At 40.1% G+C, this 16,277-nt stretch overlaps 1 protein-coding gene across 3 annotated transcripts in view; it reads left to right on the top strand.

Annotated features, from left to right (window-relative positions):
* LOC140459715 (zinc finger matrin-type protein 4-like) overlaps window positions 1–16,277 on the top strand; it is a 176,823-nt gene that overhangs the window by 143,913 nt on the left and 16,633 nt on the right. For 2 of the 3 annotated variants that reach the window (XM_072554152.1, XM_072554153.1), the window contains exon 6: window positions 13–109. In XM_072554152.1, coding sequence (XP_072410253.1) covers window positions 13–109 — 97 coding nt within the window. Of the gene's footprint in view, window positions 1–12; window positions 110–16,277 lie in introns of those variants that run through there. The other variant, XM_072554154.1, reaches the window with a different exon arrangement.

Below are 16,277 nucleotides of genomic sequence, written 5' to 3'. Positions count from 1 at the left end.
CTTCTCTTGCAGCACTGAAGCGGAGTTACACTTGCAGTTTGTGTCATGTGATCCTGAATTCCATCGAACAGTACCATGCTCATCTACAGGGATCCAAGCATCAGACTAAGTAAGTTGCCTTAATTAACTTTATTCATTTTTCTCAGGCTTGTGCTGCTTGGCAGGCCCATTTGTTTGCACCTGACTTCAGTTCTTCACTGAAAACCACTTAAGTATAAAAATGCTACAAGAACAAGGAACAAGGCAGATAAGATTCCTCACGAGAGGTGGCTATTTTCATGTTCCAGCTCTGCTTTGGGGTTCCTGCTTCCTGCCTAGTGCAGTATTCTGATTGAGCCAAAACCTTAGATTGTGCTTCTCCTGTATTTAGCTCACCACTCACATATTTTCCAATCTGTCCACTTTGTTGACCATTGACAGCGCGGATGAAGCTTTCCGTGAATACAAATATAAATGAACAATGGTCATAAATTAGGAAAAACCTCAGGAAAAAATCATGATCGTACATCATGAAGATTCAATTTGTATTTAAAGAAATCATATTTTTGTTCCATCATGCAGGATAATGGTTAGCTTGATTAGATCATTTCTCACCACAGTTTATATTGCTACTATGCAGGAGCAAGACAAAACCTTGTTCACCACAAACAAGATGTTGCTATCAAGGCAAAAAGACATTCTCCCTGTAATTGAAAATGAATTTCAGTGCTGGTGTGATGCTGGGTGTTAAGGTTGCACATCCCAAGCACTTGCTGAATGTGTCAAACAAATCTCCTTTCAGTTGTTCAAAATTAACAACATACTGGTCAAACAACCCATGATTGAAAATGCACAACACAGTTTCCAACATTTGATACAATTCACAAATGGATAATATTTGCTGCATGATCCTCAGTATGTAGAGAATTATGCTGACAAACAATTTAGGATCATCAGTTGGGCTTACTGTGTGGTGCATTTGTCTTTTCTGGAAGCAATATTTATTAGTACAAAGGGCCCTATACTTTGATGACAGAAAGAACATGCACCCACACTGCACATGTTTCAATGCAACGAAATAATTGACATTCTCTGGTTCATTTCTCAGGGCACTGCTTTGATCACGGAAAGTTAACCAGCCTTGTTAAAAATTTAAACAATGTTTGGGAGAAAACCATCAGTTGTCATTGTTGGGATTTTTACAAGGTCAGACTTCATAGGATATGAGTTCTCTGATTGGATTCAATCAGGGAGCCCTGGCTGTCAGGTATAAACAGAAGTGTCAGACATTCTGTTCATTCTGAGGAGGCTGGATCTGAGGGAGCCACGTGTGAACTAAGGGTGACTTGGTGATGAGATACTGGCCTCTATGGAGTTATTTCAATCATTAATTGGTTCATCATCCATGGCTTCATCTATACCATTGAAAGTCCATTTGCCAGCTCATCAGCACTCTCCTTTCACACAGTATAAATGTTTGTTTCACTTTGTATTGGCACTTCTTGCAAATTGGCCAGATGAATGCGAGACAATAATGTGTCTATTTTATGAGTACTTATTTTCATTCCATTCAGTCTCCCCATTATCAAAAATAGGTTAGGTGGTGTGTGTTTGCCTCTAACAAGGTGCTTTGACTCTTATGCAGCGGTGCTTATGTCATCTCCCACAACATAAGAAATTACATGTGGATATTGTGGTAACAAAGAATTTAACAGGCATGTATTCAACCGAGCTGTTGTGGCAAACAGTATATTCCTGGGGTGGATATGTGTCTGGGACAACATTAAGCTTGGAGGTTATGAAATAGGAGCCATGGAGTGCGATACTTCAAATGATCTCAGTTAAGATGGAGAATGAGATCATTGTCCTTGCAGGTCATGTGCTGTAATGCAGTGAAGATGTCAAGAGTATGCCCCTTAAAAGTATAATGACACATAACACAGCATCCTCCTGTTTCCAATGTTAAAAACCTATCCCAGACAGGTGTTATCAATTTGCTCATTATGAAGATAGGAAAAACAGAAATTATATGCCTAACATTTCAAACTTCAATATGATGCTTTGATAGCTAGGACTGGCCTGTGAGTGTTTATCTGTCTGGAGAGATATACCTTGTTTTTGGTTGCACTTAATTGTTAACTTGGTTATCATGCCACTGGTGGTTGTGATTGCCACACAATCATTATCAAATATTCATCTTCACTCTCATCACTCTTCACCATCTCCATTGCTGTCACACAAAAATACAGCAATGCGATGCAAAAGTCTTGTTTTGTTGCTCCATATTGAGTGGTCATGTATTTGTTAATAAGCTGTATGCTTTGCTGGGCTGTTGAGCATGAGTGGTGGGTGATGATGTCGTATGGGTCAATCTCCACTTAGTGCATGTCTTGAAATGGTTTACCACTGAACTACAGTCCATTGTCGTGTACTATTTGATCAGTTAGATTGGATTAACTGAAAACAGCACTCATCATGTCACAATGATCACATTCCTTAAATTGCTAAGCCATTGAACAATGGGAAATTCAGAAAAGTAATCTATCCCAGGATATAATCTTTCCCGTGCACTGTGAATACACCTGTTGCTACTTCTGCCTGGTGTTATGTGATTTTTAACTTTGTACACCCCAGTCCAACACTGGCATCTCCATATCATGCTGCAAATGATCTCTGCTAAGATGGATGAGATCTTTATACCTTGGGTGTCATGCAGTCATCCATTGACGATATCATGAACATGTCTTTTTAAGGTACACTGATGGTGAGACATAATTCATGAGTGAGGTCTTTGCCTCCAGCTAGTTCCAACCCATGAGATTGTAAATAAATAAGCAAAGGAATGTGGGGTAGTTTAATTATTTAAGGAATACTGTCTGTATTAATGGAAGCCCACATATTTTATTCAAAATTAAAACAGCAATTACATCGAGCATAATTGGTGACAAAAAAATCACTCAAAGAGAACTGTTTCTTACCCTGGGAATTTCTGTTCGATGTGTTCAACTGTCTGATTCCAAATGAAAATTGGTAGAGCATTTCTCACCTCCAGCATAACCTTTTTGCAAAGAAGGTCCCTTGTCAAATTTACATCTCTCCATGCAGCAGATTAAGGGTTTGTTTTTTTTCTGCAAGGGATCATTGATTCTCAAGGATTGGAACAGGAGAACCCATTTTCACGAGTTAATCCATATTTTACATCAGAGATATTGTTTTGTCCTATCCACATAACCAGGTATTCAAGTTTTCTTCCATCTATCTGAACACAGTGAATAATATCATGCTTTTTATGGGGCTTTGGTAATTTGCAAACATGGACATGGTTATATTTAGGGCATTTGAAAACAGTTATTTTAATGCAGTAAAAATGACCATATTTTACACCATTTGTTTTCACCATATAAAATCATTGAGAAACATATCTTGGCGCAGTTTTGTTATTTTGGGCTTTTTGCTGTTATCAATCTATAAGTCGTTCAATGACTTAGGTTGAAGGAGATCTGCCTCATGAATTGCAAATTGCCACATTTTTCTGAACAATTTGCACATCTCCCTGTTCACCTCATTGAAAATGCCAGCTCTCCCTCAAACTGCATATCTTTAAGAACTTGTTGCATTTGCACAATAAACTTTAGTCAGCTCACCACAGAACGCTTAAGTTGTTGTATATCAGCCTGGATACCCACATAATGGAATGGTCACTGCTCATGCCATGTCAATCAAACTCTTGAACCAGGCATGGAACAGTTTAAACTGTTTCACCTCAGTCTGTATTAAATTCTTTTTAGAGACCTAAGACATTTTTCACTTGGAGTTGTTTTTCCGATTCATTTCCATCTCTTATTCCAATCTTATTGTCCTTCTTAATGTTACGGGTATGACTCTAATTCATCAACCTCTCCATTTGTACTGTCGCTCATTTTTAGTCCTTTCAGATTGTTGATTCCATCATTCACTAAAATACCAGATGGCCTGTTGCTAGTTATCAATTGCACTTTCAATAACTTTAAGAGCAAACACATTTTATAAGCTACAGGTTTAGGGAAAATATCAAACTGATGATGCATGGTAGGCGATGTCCTGTTTCAGCAAAACCTGGACCAATTCCTTCAGTTAGTGTTCCTCCCATTTTATAAGGCTGTATTTACAGGATATGTTCCTCAACACATTGCTCAAAGTTCAAACTGTAGTCATACTGCTACTGCGAGGCTCAGGCCACAATTATGAATTCGCATGGGGTTGAGAGACTTGTCAACTTAACGTCGGCACCACGTGAGGACCAGTGACAAGACAGCCCTGCACCTCCACCTGAAGGCAACTGCTCTGCACTAGTCCCCAAACTGCCAATGTCTCAGTTTTGGAAATACCAAATACAAGAGACCAATTGCATGAAAATTTAGCAGGTGGAAAAATTTAGAATATGTACAGCAATGTGATTGACATCTAATTGCATCGGAGGGGCAATAAATGTTGTCCTTGCCCTTGCAAATGTTGTCAAAGCCCACATCCCATGGAAGAATAAATTTCAAAACAAGGTGATTGAGCCTCTGTCAGAGGTCATTCACTTTGGCTGTGGTGATCAGGAGTCCGAGAGCCTGACGCCCTCAGCTGTGATGGTATCAATTCCTGAGACACAAAAGAGACAACATTACTGCATCACTAATCACTTGAATGATGTTAATAAGTCCATTGTCACATCAACGTAGCTGTTATCTTGCGTGCATCATGTAATGCCATTTTTCTTGCATGTCTTTCCCAGCTACTGATGTATTTAACCTTTCTTCATGGCACATACATTTGTTCCCACTGATTTGAAAACATTCATGTGATATTTTGGTTTGCTTTAAACATGTGAATATTAGACTTCTGCTCTAATTGCTCAGCAACAGCCATAAAGCAGTAAAGGAGACAAAGTGGAAAGAAGTGCTCAGTGTGTAATTATTTTAAAATCATCTCTCTGTGAAATGAGATTTTGATTATGGAACAAAACCTGCTGTGTAGAGTCTACACAGTGAGATGCAACCTGGACTCTAATAGAGAGTTTCAAGTTATGCACATATCTATAGTGAAAGCATGTTTCTTCACTGTTCCCATGAGGGTAGCAAACTCTAACTTAACAAACACTTAGTGTTCAGTATCTTGGCCTGTATGAGGTGCAATCCATCATCTCCTAACTGAACTCCTCGGCTACAAAGATGACACACTCAATGCAAAACCTTTGTTCTGCTTTTTGTGCTGCTTCATGACCTATTTTCACCTCAGCAACATTATTCAGCTTACACCCATCAGAATTCCACGTTCTACTCCTGTGCTTCAAGCCCTTCCTTCTTACAGTTAGCTGTAAGGCCCTGTCCTCTGAAACTTACTTGCTACTTCGCTGTGTGCCTTCTGATCCCTTTCCGCATCTTTAGACTGCTCCTCAATAAGTTATTTTCTGAACAGGACATAATAAATCCTCCTGACTTTTCTACAACTGCGTGGGCCACTCTTTTGCTGAAATAAGCTGGGGCCATTTCATTATGCCAAAGGGATGCAGAGAAATGTTATTATAGCAGCTAAGGTTAGTGCCCTCAGTTCGCCATACTCACTGGGGGGGAGCACCTGGCTTCCTTTAAATACTGAGGCACAGTAAAGCTAACAAGTTGTAACTTGTTTCAAATAAAGACACCTTCACTGGCAATGTAAAGCATTTGGAAAGTCAGCACTCAGAAGTAAATCAAATCAAAGTATTAGTTCCAGTGAGGTGAATTCATTGTGTGGATAATGAGCTCTGGAATTCGGCTTCTTGATGTTCAGTGGTTGGCACTTCAGATTGCCAACATCTTATTTGGAAAAAATCAGAATGCAGACCCATAGTGCACAGCACATCCAGTTAAAAAAATCAGAGAAATCACCAACCAGTGATCAAGCAGTACCGGCTTGTGTTTACGAAACTCCAAAGATCACACAAGGAAGCAAAGACTTCAAAGAGTCTAAGAGCTCTGCAGTTTGTGAATCAGGTGCAAACTGTGCCATAATACAGTCTTCAAAGGTGGGGTGAATCCACACTTACTTCCATTTGACCAAGACAGTATGTCTCAGGTTTTTAGTAACAGGAGATGAAGGTGCCTAACAGCCTTAGCCTTAGAAACACAAATACCTGAAGTAAAACGGGCCAGTGGCACATCACGCTTTCATATTTGTTCGTGTGGCAGAGATAATTGTTGCATAACAGGTAAGAACCATAGCTTTCTTGAAGTGGGAAGTAGGAAGAGGAGAGGTGAAGATATCAAAGTCATGCAAGGTTGTCAAAAAGGAGGATGTTTGGTCCATCATTCATGTCTGACAATGGGAGAAAACATCGATGTATACATTCCTCCTTATCCACTAACATGGCACCATATGTCTATCCCATTCCCAGATTGTTCCCTTTACCTTTAACTTAAAATAATTTTCACCAAAACATGTCATTCAGCTTTTATATCTATTCTTGATAATAAGCTTTTCATCCATTACATGAAGAAGGTTCTTGGACCATCAAGCTGGATACTTATGTGACTAACCTTATGTTCATGCCCACATGTTACAGATTTATTTGCCAATGACAGTCATGTGTCACAATTTATCCGTTCAAACATTTCACAAATTTGAATTAGTTCTGTCCATAGTTTGATACAACGAATGTAAAATGTGAAGAAAGTTTCTCAACACAAATTATCACAGTCGCCGACAATGTCAAAGACTTATTGGCAACAACCAAGGTAATGAAACAGATTACTGATCAGCATTTTTCCCTTAAAACTGATTCTTTTGGAAATTACCATACTTGCACCATCCATGTACAATGCAGGGGAAAAGTTGTTTTTAGTGAATTTCTGAAAAACTAGTCTCTGTTTTACATCCATACATCAAATCCTGTGGAGCTTGTGGCATCGATGCATGTTCCACACCATATCACAACACAATTGGTGGAATAGTAAGTAGTGAGGAGGATGGCCTTAGATTATGGGAGGATATAGATGGGCTCGTCAGGTCGGCTGATCAGTGGAAATTAAGTTTGATCTGGGTAAGTATGAGGTGATGCACTTGGGAAGGACAAACAAGGCAAGGCAATACCCAATGATCATTAGGACCCTGGGATGCATTGAGGGTCAAAGTGACTTTGGTGTGCATGTCTACAGTGCCTTAAGGTCACAAGACAGATAGATGACATAGTAAAGAAAGCATATGGAATATTTACCTTTATTAGCCAAGGCATAGAGTTTAAAAGCAGAGAGGTTATGGTAGAACTATATGAACAGTTGGTTAGGCCCTGGAGAGGGTGGAAAGCAGATTTGCCAGGACATTGCCTATGCTCTACAGTTTAATTATGAAGAGAGATTAAATAACTGGGATTGTTTTCTGATGAGCAATGGTGACTGAGGGGCAACATGATTAAGATTTTTTAAATTATTAAGCATGTATAGGTATATGTACATGTACAGGATGCAGAAAATTATTAAGACAGTGTAGACAAGAACTTTTCCTTCGGTGGTGAGACTAATGACCCGGAGCCATAGATTTAAGCAAAGAGGCTGGAGATTTAAAGAGGATATGACTATTTTGTTTTTTTCACCCAGAGGATGGTGGGAATCTGGAACTTGGTGCCTGTGAAGCTATTGGCTGCAGAAACCCTCAAAGTATTGAAGAAGTATTTAAATGTACACTTCTGATGCCAGTGCTTTGGACCAAGTTATGGAAAATGGGATTAGAATAGTTTGTTAGTCGCTTTTGACTGGTGCAGACTTGAGAGGCAGAATGGCCTTTTTTCTGAGCTGGAGACATCAATGATTCTGTAACAACAGCTTGAATCATGATGAGAACCAGGTGGAACTACAAATTTGATTTGTAAAAACAAATTTATGATTAAAAGTGTGAAAAATAAATACTTCAGATTTGCAAATAAACTGTCAACTGGTGACATAGAGAAAGAGGTGATATAGATGAACAAGGAGATGAAGAGGGTGAACAAAGAGAGCCAGTGGATGTGGTTTACTTGCACTTTTAGTACATTTTTGATAAGGTTCTACATAAGAGTTAACATGTAAAATTAAAACATGTGGGATTGTGGAAGTGGGCTGTTATGGTTAGAGATCCAGCTGCCAATAGGAAGCAAAACGTAGGAATAAATGGGCCTTTTTCTGAGTATCTGACAGTGACAAGTGGGAATACTGCAAGGACAAGTGCTTCAATCCCAGCTATTCACAATAGAATTAGAATCAGAATCCCTACAGTGTGGAAACAGGCCCTTCAGCCCAACAAGTCCACACCAACCCTCCAAAGAGTATCCCACCCAAACCCATTCCTCTACATATACCCCTAACTAATGCACTTAACCTACTTATCTCTGAACACTATGGGCAATTTGGCATGGCCAATTCACCTAACCTGCACATCTTTAGATTGTGAGAGGAAACCAGACATGGGAAGAGTGTGCAACCTCCACATTGACAGTCACCCGAGGCTGGAATTGAACCCGGGTCCTGGTACTGTGAGACAGCAGTGCTAACCACCGAGCCACCATGCCACCCCAATACATATTAATTATTTAGATGAGGGGACTAAATGTAATATGTCCAAGTTTGTAGATGATACAAAGACAGCTATGAGGATGAGCTGTGAGGAAGAAGCAGTGATGCTTCAGTGTGTTTTAGACAAGTTAAGTGACTTAGGAAATGCATGGCATATGAAGTATAATGTGGATAAGTGTCAGATTATCCACTTTGGTAGTTTATTAGATTATTATTAGGTAGATTATTATCTGAATGGGGATAGATTGGGAAAGGAGAGGTGAAATGAGGCCTGGGTGTCCTTGCACACCAGTCACTGAACGTCGGCATGTAGTTGCCCCAGGCATTGAAGAAGACAAATGGTATGATAGCCATCATAGCAAAAGGATTCACCTACAGAAACTGGGATGCCTCAGTGCATTTGTATAGGTCCTTAGAGAGACTATACCTGGAAAGTTGTGTGCAGTTTTGGTCTCCTTTCTGAGGAAGGCTATTCTGGTGATGGAGGGAGTGCAACAAATGTTTCCCAGACTATTTCCTGAGATGTCAAGACTGACATATGAAGAGAGACTATGTCATTTAGGAGCACATTCACTGGATTTCAGAAAAATAAGGGAAGATCTCACAGAAACCTGAAAAATTCTAACAGCACTAGACAGGGTAAATGCAGGAAGGATATTCCTGATGATTGGAGAGTCCAGATCCAGGAATAACACTCAAAGGATATGGGTAGGCTATTTAGGACTGAGATGAGGAGTGGTGAGCCTGGGGAATTCTCTGCCACAGAAAGCAGTTGAATCCAAAGCATTGAATGTTTTCAAGAAGGAGTTGGAGAAAGTTCTTATTGCTAAAATTACTGAGGGGTATGGGGGAGAAAGCAGGAACAGGGTTAATGAGATGGATGAACAGCTATGATCATATGTAGTGACAGAGCAGGTTCAAAGGGCTGAATGGCCTACTCCTGCACCTATTTTCTGTGTTTCTGTCTTAAAACTCCCCCAATTACAGTTCCACCAAGTGGGTTTCCTCCGGGTGCTCCGGTTTCCTCCCACAGTCCAAAGATGTGCAGGTCAGGTGAATTGGCCATGCTAAATTGACCGTAGTGTTAGGTAAGGGGTAGATGTAGGGGTATGGGTGGCTTGCGCTTCGGCGGGGCGGTGTGGACTTGTTGGGCCGAAGGGCCTGTTTCCACACTGTAAGTAATCTAATCTAAAAAAAAAATCAAATTTGTTGCATGAATGTATGCACCGTACTGCTAGAGCAGCCAAAGCTGCAATTTAATCTGAGTGGGCTATTCCCCAGCTCTCAGTGTTGCAAAGTCATCATTTTTGGAGGAGACGGTGCTCATTCAACACAAGGATTTTTTTTTTCAAACTTGCAATTTAAACAAGTTTTAATGTGTAAACCCTCTACTGTGCATTAATAATCAGAAAAGTTAGTTTGAAATGTATTTTGTGCAGCTATATAAGAATATCAATGTGACATGATTGCAGTTTTTTGTGACATTTGTGCAGGTGTTTTGAAAAATCAAATAAGTGATTGACAGTATAATTCCTTGTCACTTCCCCTGTGATTGTAACATTATGAAAGCCAATTACATTGCCAATCAAACAGCCAGCCTATTTATTACTTCACCTCATTACCTGTGTGTTTAGTGCCTTTTCTCTCTCTTCAATATTAATGTGAGCCTAATATAATTTCATTCACCCTCCCCGAAGAATTCATTGAATCACTGCTCATTATTTGCTGCCACTAATAGCAAAAGAAGAATTCATCCCTCTTTGTCTTGGTGGGGGACTGAATCACTGGGTTTCAGTGACTTGATAGATTCAGGTTTCCTTGTCTGCAGAAATACAAATATAAATTCACGCATGCAAGATTTCAGAGCATAATATGCCAGCTCGCGACTGTACTGACAAATTTCAGACATACGTTTCAAAAATGATTGTTGCATCCTTTCTTTCTCATTATAAAGCATTTATCTAACCAGAACAGGGGGATGAAAATGATACAACCTGACATTTAAGAAGACAAATTACCCTTCTTTTTATGTAGGACTGTTTTCTCTCAGAATTTCTTTCAGAACAATGGCTTTCCCTGCATCTGACAAGATTATTTATTGCAACTAAATGAATTGATTTTTATTCAGTTCATTGCTGTATATTTTGTTGGATATTTTGGAGATGGTTTAAAAACCAGTGGGTTACTAGAACATTTTAATTCAGGATAGTTTTAGTGAAATGCAAATTTTGATGAGATATAGAAGCAGCTTAGAGATAGTGCATAAACCAGGAAGGAAAATATCTGACATTTTTATTCAAGAGTGCAGTTCTGGAAAAGCAGAGCAGGTCAGGCAGCATCCAAGAGGCAGGAAAATCAACGTTTCAGGCAAAAACCCTTCATCAGGAATGAAGGAATGCGCTCGGATGCTGCCTGACCTGCTGTTTATTTTCCAGCATCTGCAGTACCCACTTTTGCCTGGCTTTTTAAAAATTCATTCAGATGGATGAGTTTCACTGGCTAGACCGGTACTTGTTGCCCCAAATAGCTCTTGCACCTGGTGTGCTTTTTTTTTTGTGATTGCTGTAGTCCATTTGGTAAAAACAATGACTGCAGTAATCCATTTGGTGTAGGTTAGAGAGGGGGTTCTGGGATTTTGACCCAGTGATACAAAGAATGGCAAGATATTTTCAAGTCAGGATAGCAAGTGGCTTGACTGGGGACTTGCGGATGGTGATTTCCCATGTCTGTCCTGCCTTTGAGTTTGGATTTGAATTTCCAGAAGACCTTTGATAAGGAGATACATACAAGGATGTTGCACAAGATAGGAGCTCATGGTATTGAGGAAACACTATGAACTAGGATTCCAAACTATTTATTACAGAGAAGTCAGGATCAATGGGTATTTTTTGAGGTTGGAACGAAGGAATTAGTGGAATGCAACAAGGATCAGTGCTGGGTTCCTCGATTATTTACGGGCTATATTAATGTCTTGGAGGAGGGGTGGAGTACAATGTATTCAAATGGTATGATTGGAATGGATTGGTGGAATAGCATGTTGTGATGAGAATATTAGAAATCTAAAAGGGGATGTGGATAGGCCAATATCATCATTCATTTTCTGTGTTAATCATGGTCAGGTCATCTTGCCCATTTGTTTTTTTTGTGCCAGACAATAATTGGCAAAGGCTACTGAAAGGGATGGTTTCTCTTTTAGCAACAGTGGAATCCAGGAGCTCTTGCACTTGTTGCTCAAGGATGGTTGAAGGAGGCACAATAGAATCTTTGAAGAAGATGGTTTATTGCAAAGCAAAGCTGAGAATTAACTTCTCATTCAAGGATAATCCTAACCATTGAGTAGTTTCAGCCGAAGTGATCACAATATGTGCAATATGCTCAGCAACAGAGGTGAAGGTGAAATTGGCACATGCAAAACTTTTGTGGTGTATGGTGGGCTAAAATTAAAACAATTGGGAATTTGACAATGCCGCTATGAGCAGAATTTTTCCAGGAACAAACACTGCTGGAAGTGTGGTTGGGAGGTGGAAGGGGATGTCAGCGAAGAGGGATACAAGAAAACAATCAGTGTGCTTGTGTTGAACATATTCACAGTAGTGTGATAACATAAAGCAGGTTAGGTTGAGTAAGGTTGTGAATACGGTTAAATTGCATATTTAGGTAAAAACAATGCTTCCTGTAGGACTTTCAGAAAGTTTGTTTTGTGGGTAGCCTAGATGTGTGTTCTGCAGCCACGCTGAATGTTACAACTCAGTGTTGCCAGCCCTCACTGATGTTGTTTTGGTTTTGCATGTATTAACCAATATGGCAACAGTGTTAAATATAATCTTTATCTTGATTCCAGGTTCATGAAATTCAAAAAGAATAAATCAGCAAACATTCAGACAGAGCAAACTAATCACTATCTTCAATTTCATTACCTCTAATTGAAAAGAGCAGTTGAGAGAAGCATTACATCAGGGAGTCATGTTGATTTGCACTGTGTTTATGCTGCAAGCATTTTTATTCCATACCTACACACATGCTGTTGTCATTCACGGACATTGTAAACATCCTGTGCATGGACAATAAACAATACAGGGGAGACTGAACATCAATCATTAAATTTATTCTAGACCCACCTCTTATTTGTTGTTTGGTGTGGTAATGTGCTCTCCTTTGTTGCAAACAGCACAAGGCAAGTAAACTTGAAGACATAATGCAGGTTTTTGTCTGTACCTCATTAAAATGACTAAAGTATGCTCCTTAGCATTTAAATGTCCATAAACCTATTCAGGTTTGCAAAACGAAAGCATGATAAATTACCATCATAAAAATCACTGATGCATAGTTCAGATAGAAAGCACTTTGCTAACCACTGTTTCCATATTAACTAATAGAATAACGCTATGGACATCACATGTTATTGATTTCACAGTCATGTGGATGTGGATTGTGATGCTATGTTCTTCACATAGAATAGTTATTAACCAGTAAAGTGGTTTGCATTATACAAAGTAGTGTACTTGTAGTGAAACGTTTCTAAGAGAATGGCACGGTCCATGAGATACTGACATCCCATTTTCCTGGTTGTTGCATCAAAGAGCTGAGTTTTAAACAATTAATGATCAGGATAAAGTGAACAATGTTCTGTATTAATGCTGTCCATTCTCTAGCACTGTCTGGCACTCCTGGGACTTCGCTGTGGGGCAGAGATTGGGCCTGCAGAAGGCAGATGGTGGAAGAAAATTTTGTGAGATGCTGTCTCCATTAATCAGATTATCTTGGTAATTCTGAACCAATCGGGTTGTGAGTGTCACAGGCTCAGAAGTTCCCTTTTGACAATTGACGTGAAACATTGGCTCTGTTCATCTCTACACAGGTACTGCCTGATCTGCTGAGGACTTCCAGCACTTCCTGCTTTTGTTTCAGATTGCCAGCATCGGCAGTGTTCTGTTTCTGAGTTGCTGTGCAATTCATTACTGCTTCTCTTCCAGGAGAGTTTACCTTGAAGAAGTTTTACTCTTCAGCAGCATTTCTGTTTGGCTCTCTTGCCTTGTTCACCTTTGGTGCTTTCCATTTCACTTCTTGTGTTTAATAAGGTATCCAACAAAGCCTGATTTGACAGCCGCATTCCTTTACACAGTGACTGTCTCCTACACCAGCTTCAGCCACATAATGTTCAATTAAAATTCAAGTATCTGTGTTTCTGATCTGTTCACAGTTACAGATAGAGTCATCGAGTCACAGAGTCATACAGCACAGAAACCGACCTTTCAATCCAACTAGTCATAGAGTCAAAGAGATGTACAGCATGGAAACAGACCCTTCGGTCCAACCCGCCCATGCTGACCAGATATCTCAACTCAATCTAGGCCCACCTGCCAGTCCATGCTGTCCATAATCCCAAACTAAACTACTTCCACCTGCCTGCACTTGGCCCAAAGCCTACCAAACATTTGTTATTCAGGTACTTATCTAAATGTCTTTTAAACATTGTAACTGTAACCACATCCTCCACTTCCTCTGGAATTTTATTCCATATACAAACCACCCTCTGTTTAAAGAAATTGCCCCTCTTGTTAAATCTCTCTCCTCTCACCTTAAAAAGTGCCACTAGTCTTGAATTCCCCCACCCTAGGGAAAAGATGCTTGCCATTCACCTCTTTTATACTCGTCATGATTTTATAAACCTCAAAAAGATCACCTCTCAACCTTCTACACTCCAGTGAAAAAAGTCCCAGCCTATCTAGCTTCTCCATATAACTCAAAACTCCATTCCTGGCAGCATCCTGATAAATCTTTTATGAAACCTCTCCAATTTAATAATAACCTTCCTATAACAGGAAGACCAAAACTGGACACAGTACTCCAGAAGAGACCTCACCAACATCATGTACAACCTCAACATTATGTCCCAACTTTTGTTATTGAAGGTCTGGGCAATGAAGGTAAGCATGCTCATTGTCTTCTTCACCACCCTTTCTGTATGTATGCAAACTTCAAAGGATTATGTACCTGGATATTTCGTGGATATTCAGCAATCCTCAAAAGCATTGTTCATGGCTCAACCTAACGTATGCACTCAGTGTCAAATAGCTGTTCAGAAGGACGTGAAAGATATAGAATGTGGGGAAATAGATGGATACATCTTGAAAAATGTCCATATTACAAAGGAGGCGGTGCTGGATGTCCAAAAATGCATAAAAGTGGATAAATCCCCAGGACCTGACCAGGTGTCTCCTCGGACTCTGTGGGAAGCTGGGGACGATTGCTGGGCCTCTTGCTGAGATATTTGTATCATCAATAGTCACAGATGAGGCGCCAGAAGACTGGGGGTTGGCTGACATGGTGCCACTATTTCAGAAAGGTGGTAAGGAAAAGCCAGGGAACAATAGACCGGTAAGCCTGACATCAGTGGTGGGCAAGGTGTTGGAGGGAATCCTGAGGGACTGGATTTATATGCATTTGGAAAAGCAAGGACTGATTAGGGATAGTCAACATGGCTTTGTGCATAGGAAATCATGTCTCACGAATTTGATTGAGTTTTTTGAAGAAGTAATGAAGAGGATTGATGAGGGCAGAGCAATGGACGTGATCTGTATGGACTTCAGTAAGGCATTCAACAATGTTCCTCATGGGAGACTGAGTTAGCAAGGTTAGAAGTCATGGAATACACGGAGAACTAACCATTTGGATACAGAACTGGCTTGAAGGTCGAAGACAGAGGGTAGTAGTTGAGGGTTGCTTTTCAGACTGGAGGCCTGTGACCAGTGCTGTGCCATAAGGATGGTACTGGGTCCACTGTTTCATTGTCATTTAACTAAATGATTTGGAAGTGAACCTAGGTGGTGTAGTTAGTAAGTTTGCAGATTACACCAAAATTGGAGGTATAGTGGACAGCGATTACAACGGAATATTGATCAGATAGGCCATTGGTCTGAGGAGTGGCAGATGGAGTTTAATTTTGATAAATGTGAGGTGCTGCGTTTTGGGAAAGCAAATCAGGGCAAGAATTATACACTTAATGATGAGGTCCTGGGGAATGTTGCTGAACAAAGACACCTTGGAGTGCAGGTTCATAGTTCCTTGAAAGTGAAGTCGCAGGTAGATAGGATAGTGAAGAAGGAGTTTGGTATGCTTTCCTTTTTTGGACCGAGTATTGAGTATTGGAGTGGGAAGGTCATGTTGTGGCTGTATAGGACATTGGTTAGGCCACTTTTAGAATATTGTGTGCAATTCTAGTCTCCCTCCTATTGGAAGGATGTTGTGAAATTTGAATGGGTTCAGAAAAGATTTAGATGGATGTTGCCAGGGTTGGAGGATTTGAGCTATAGGGAGAGGCTGAATAGCCTGGGGCTGTTTTCCTTTGAGCATTAGAAGCTGAGAGGTAACCTTAGAGAGGTTTATAAAATCATGAGGGGCATGGATAGGGTAGCTAGACAAGGTCTTTTCCCTGGGTTGGGGAGTCCAGAACTAGAGGACATAGGTTTAAGGTGAGAGGGGAAAAAATTAAAATGGACCTATTGGGTAACTTTTTCATGCAGAGGGTGTTATGTGTATAGAATAAACTGCCAGAGGAGGTGGTGGAGGCTGGTGCAGTATTTAAAATGCATCTGGATGGATATATGAATAGGAAAGGTTTAGAAGGATATGAGCCAATTGCTGGCAAATGGGACTAAATTAGGTTAGGATATTTCGTTGGCATGGACAGGTTGGACCGAAGGGTCTGTTTCCATGCTGTACATGTCTATGACTCTATTGCCACATGCA

Source organism: Chiloscyllium punctatum, chromosome 35 (genome assembly GCF_047496795.1).
Source record: "Chiloscyllium punctatum isolate Juve2018m chromosome 35, sChiPun1.3, whole genome shotgun sequence".
Lineage (NCBI taxonomy): Eukaryota > Metazoa > Chordata > Chondrichthyes > Orectolobiformes > Hemiscylliidae > Chiloscyllium > Chiloscyllium punctatum.
Note: the sequence above shows the minus strand (reverse complement) of the source record. Positions and strands in the feature narration are given on the sequence as shown.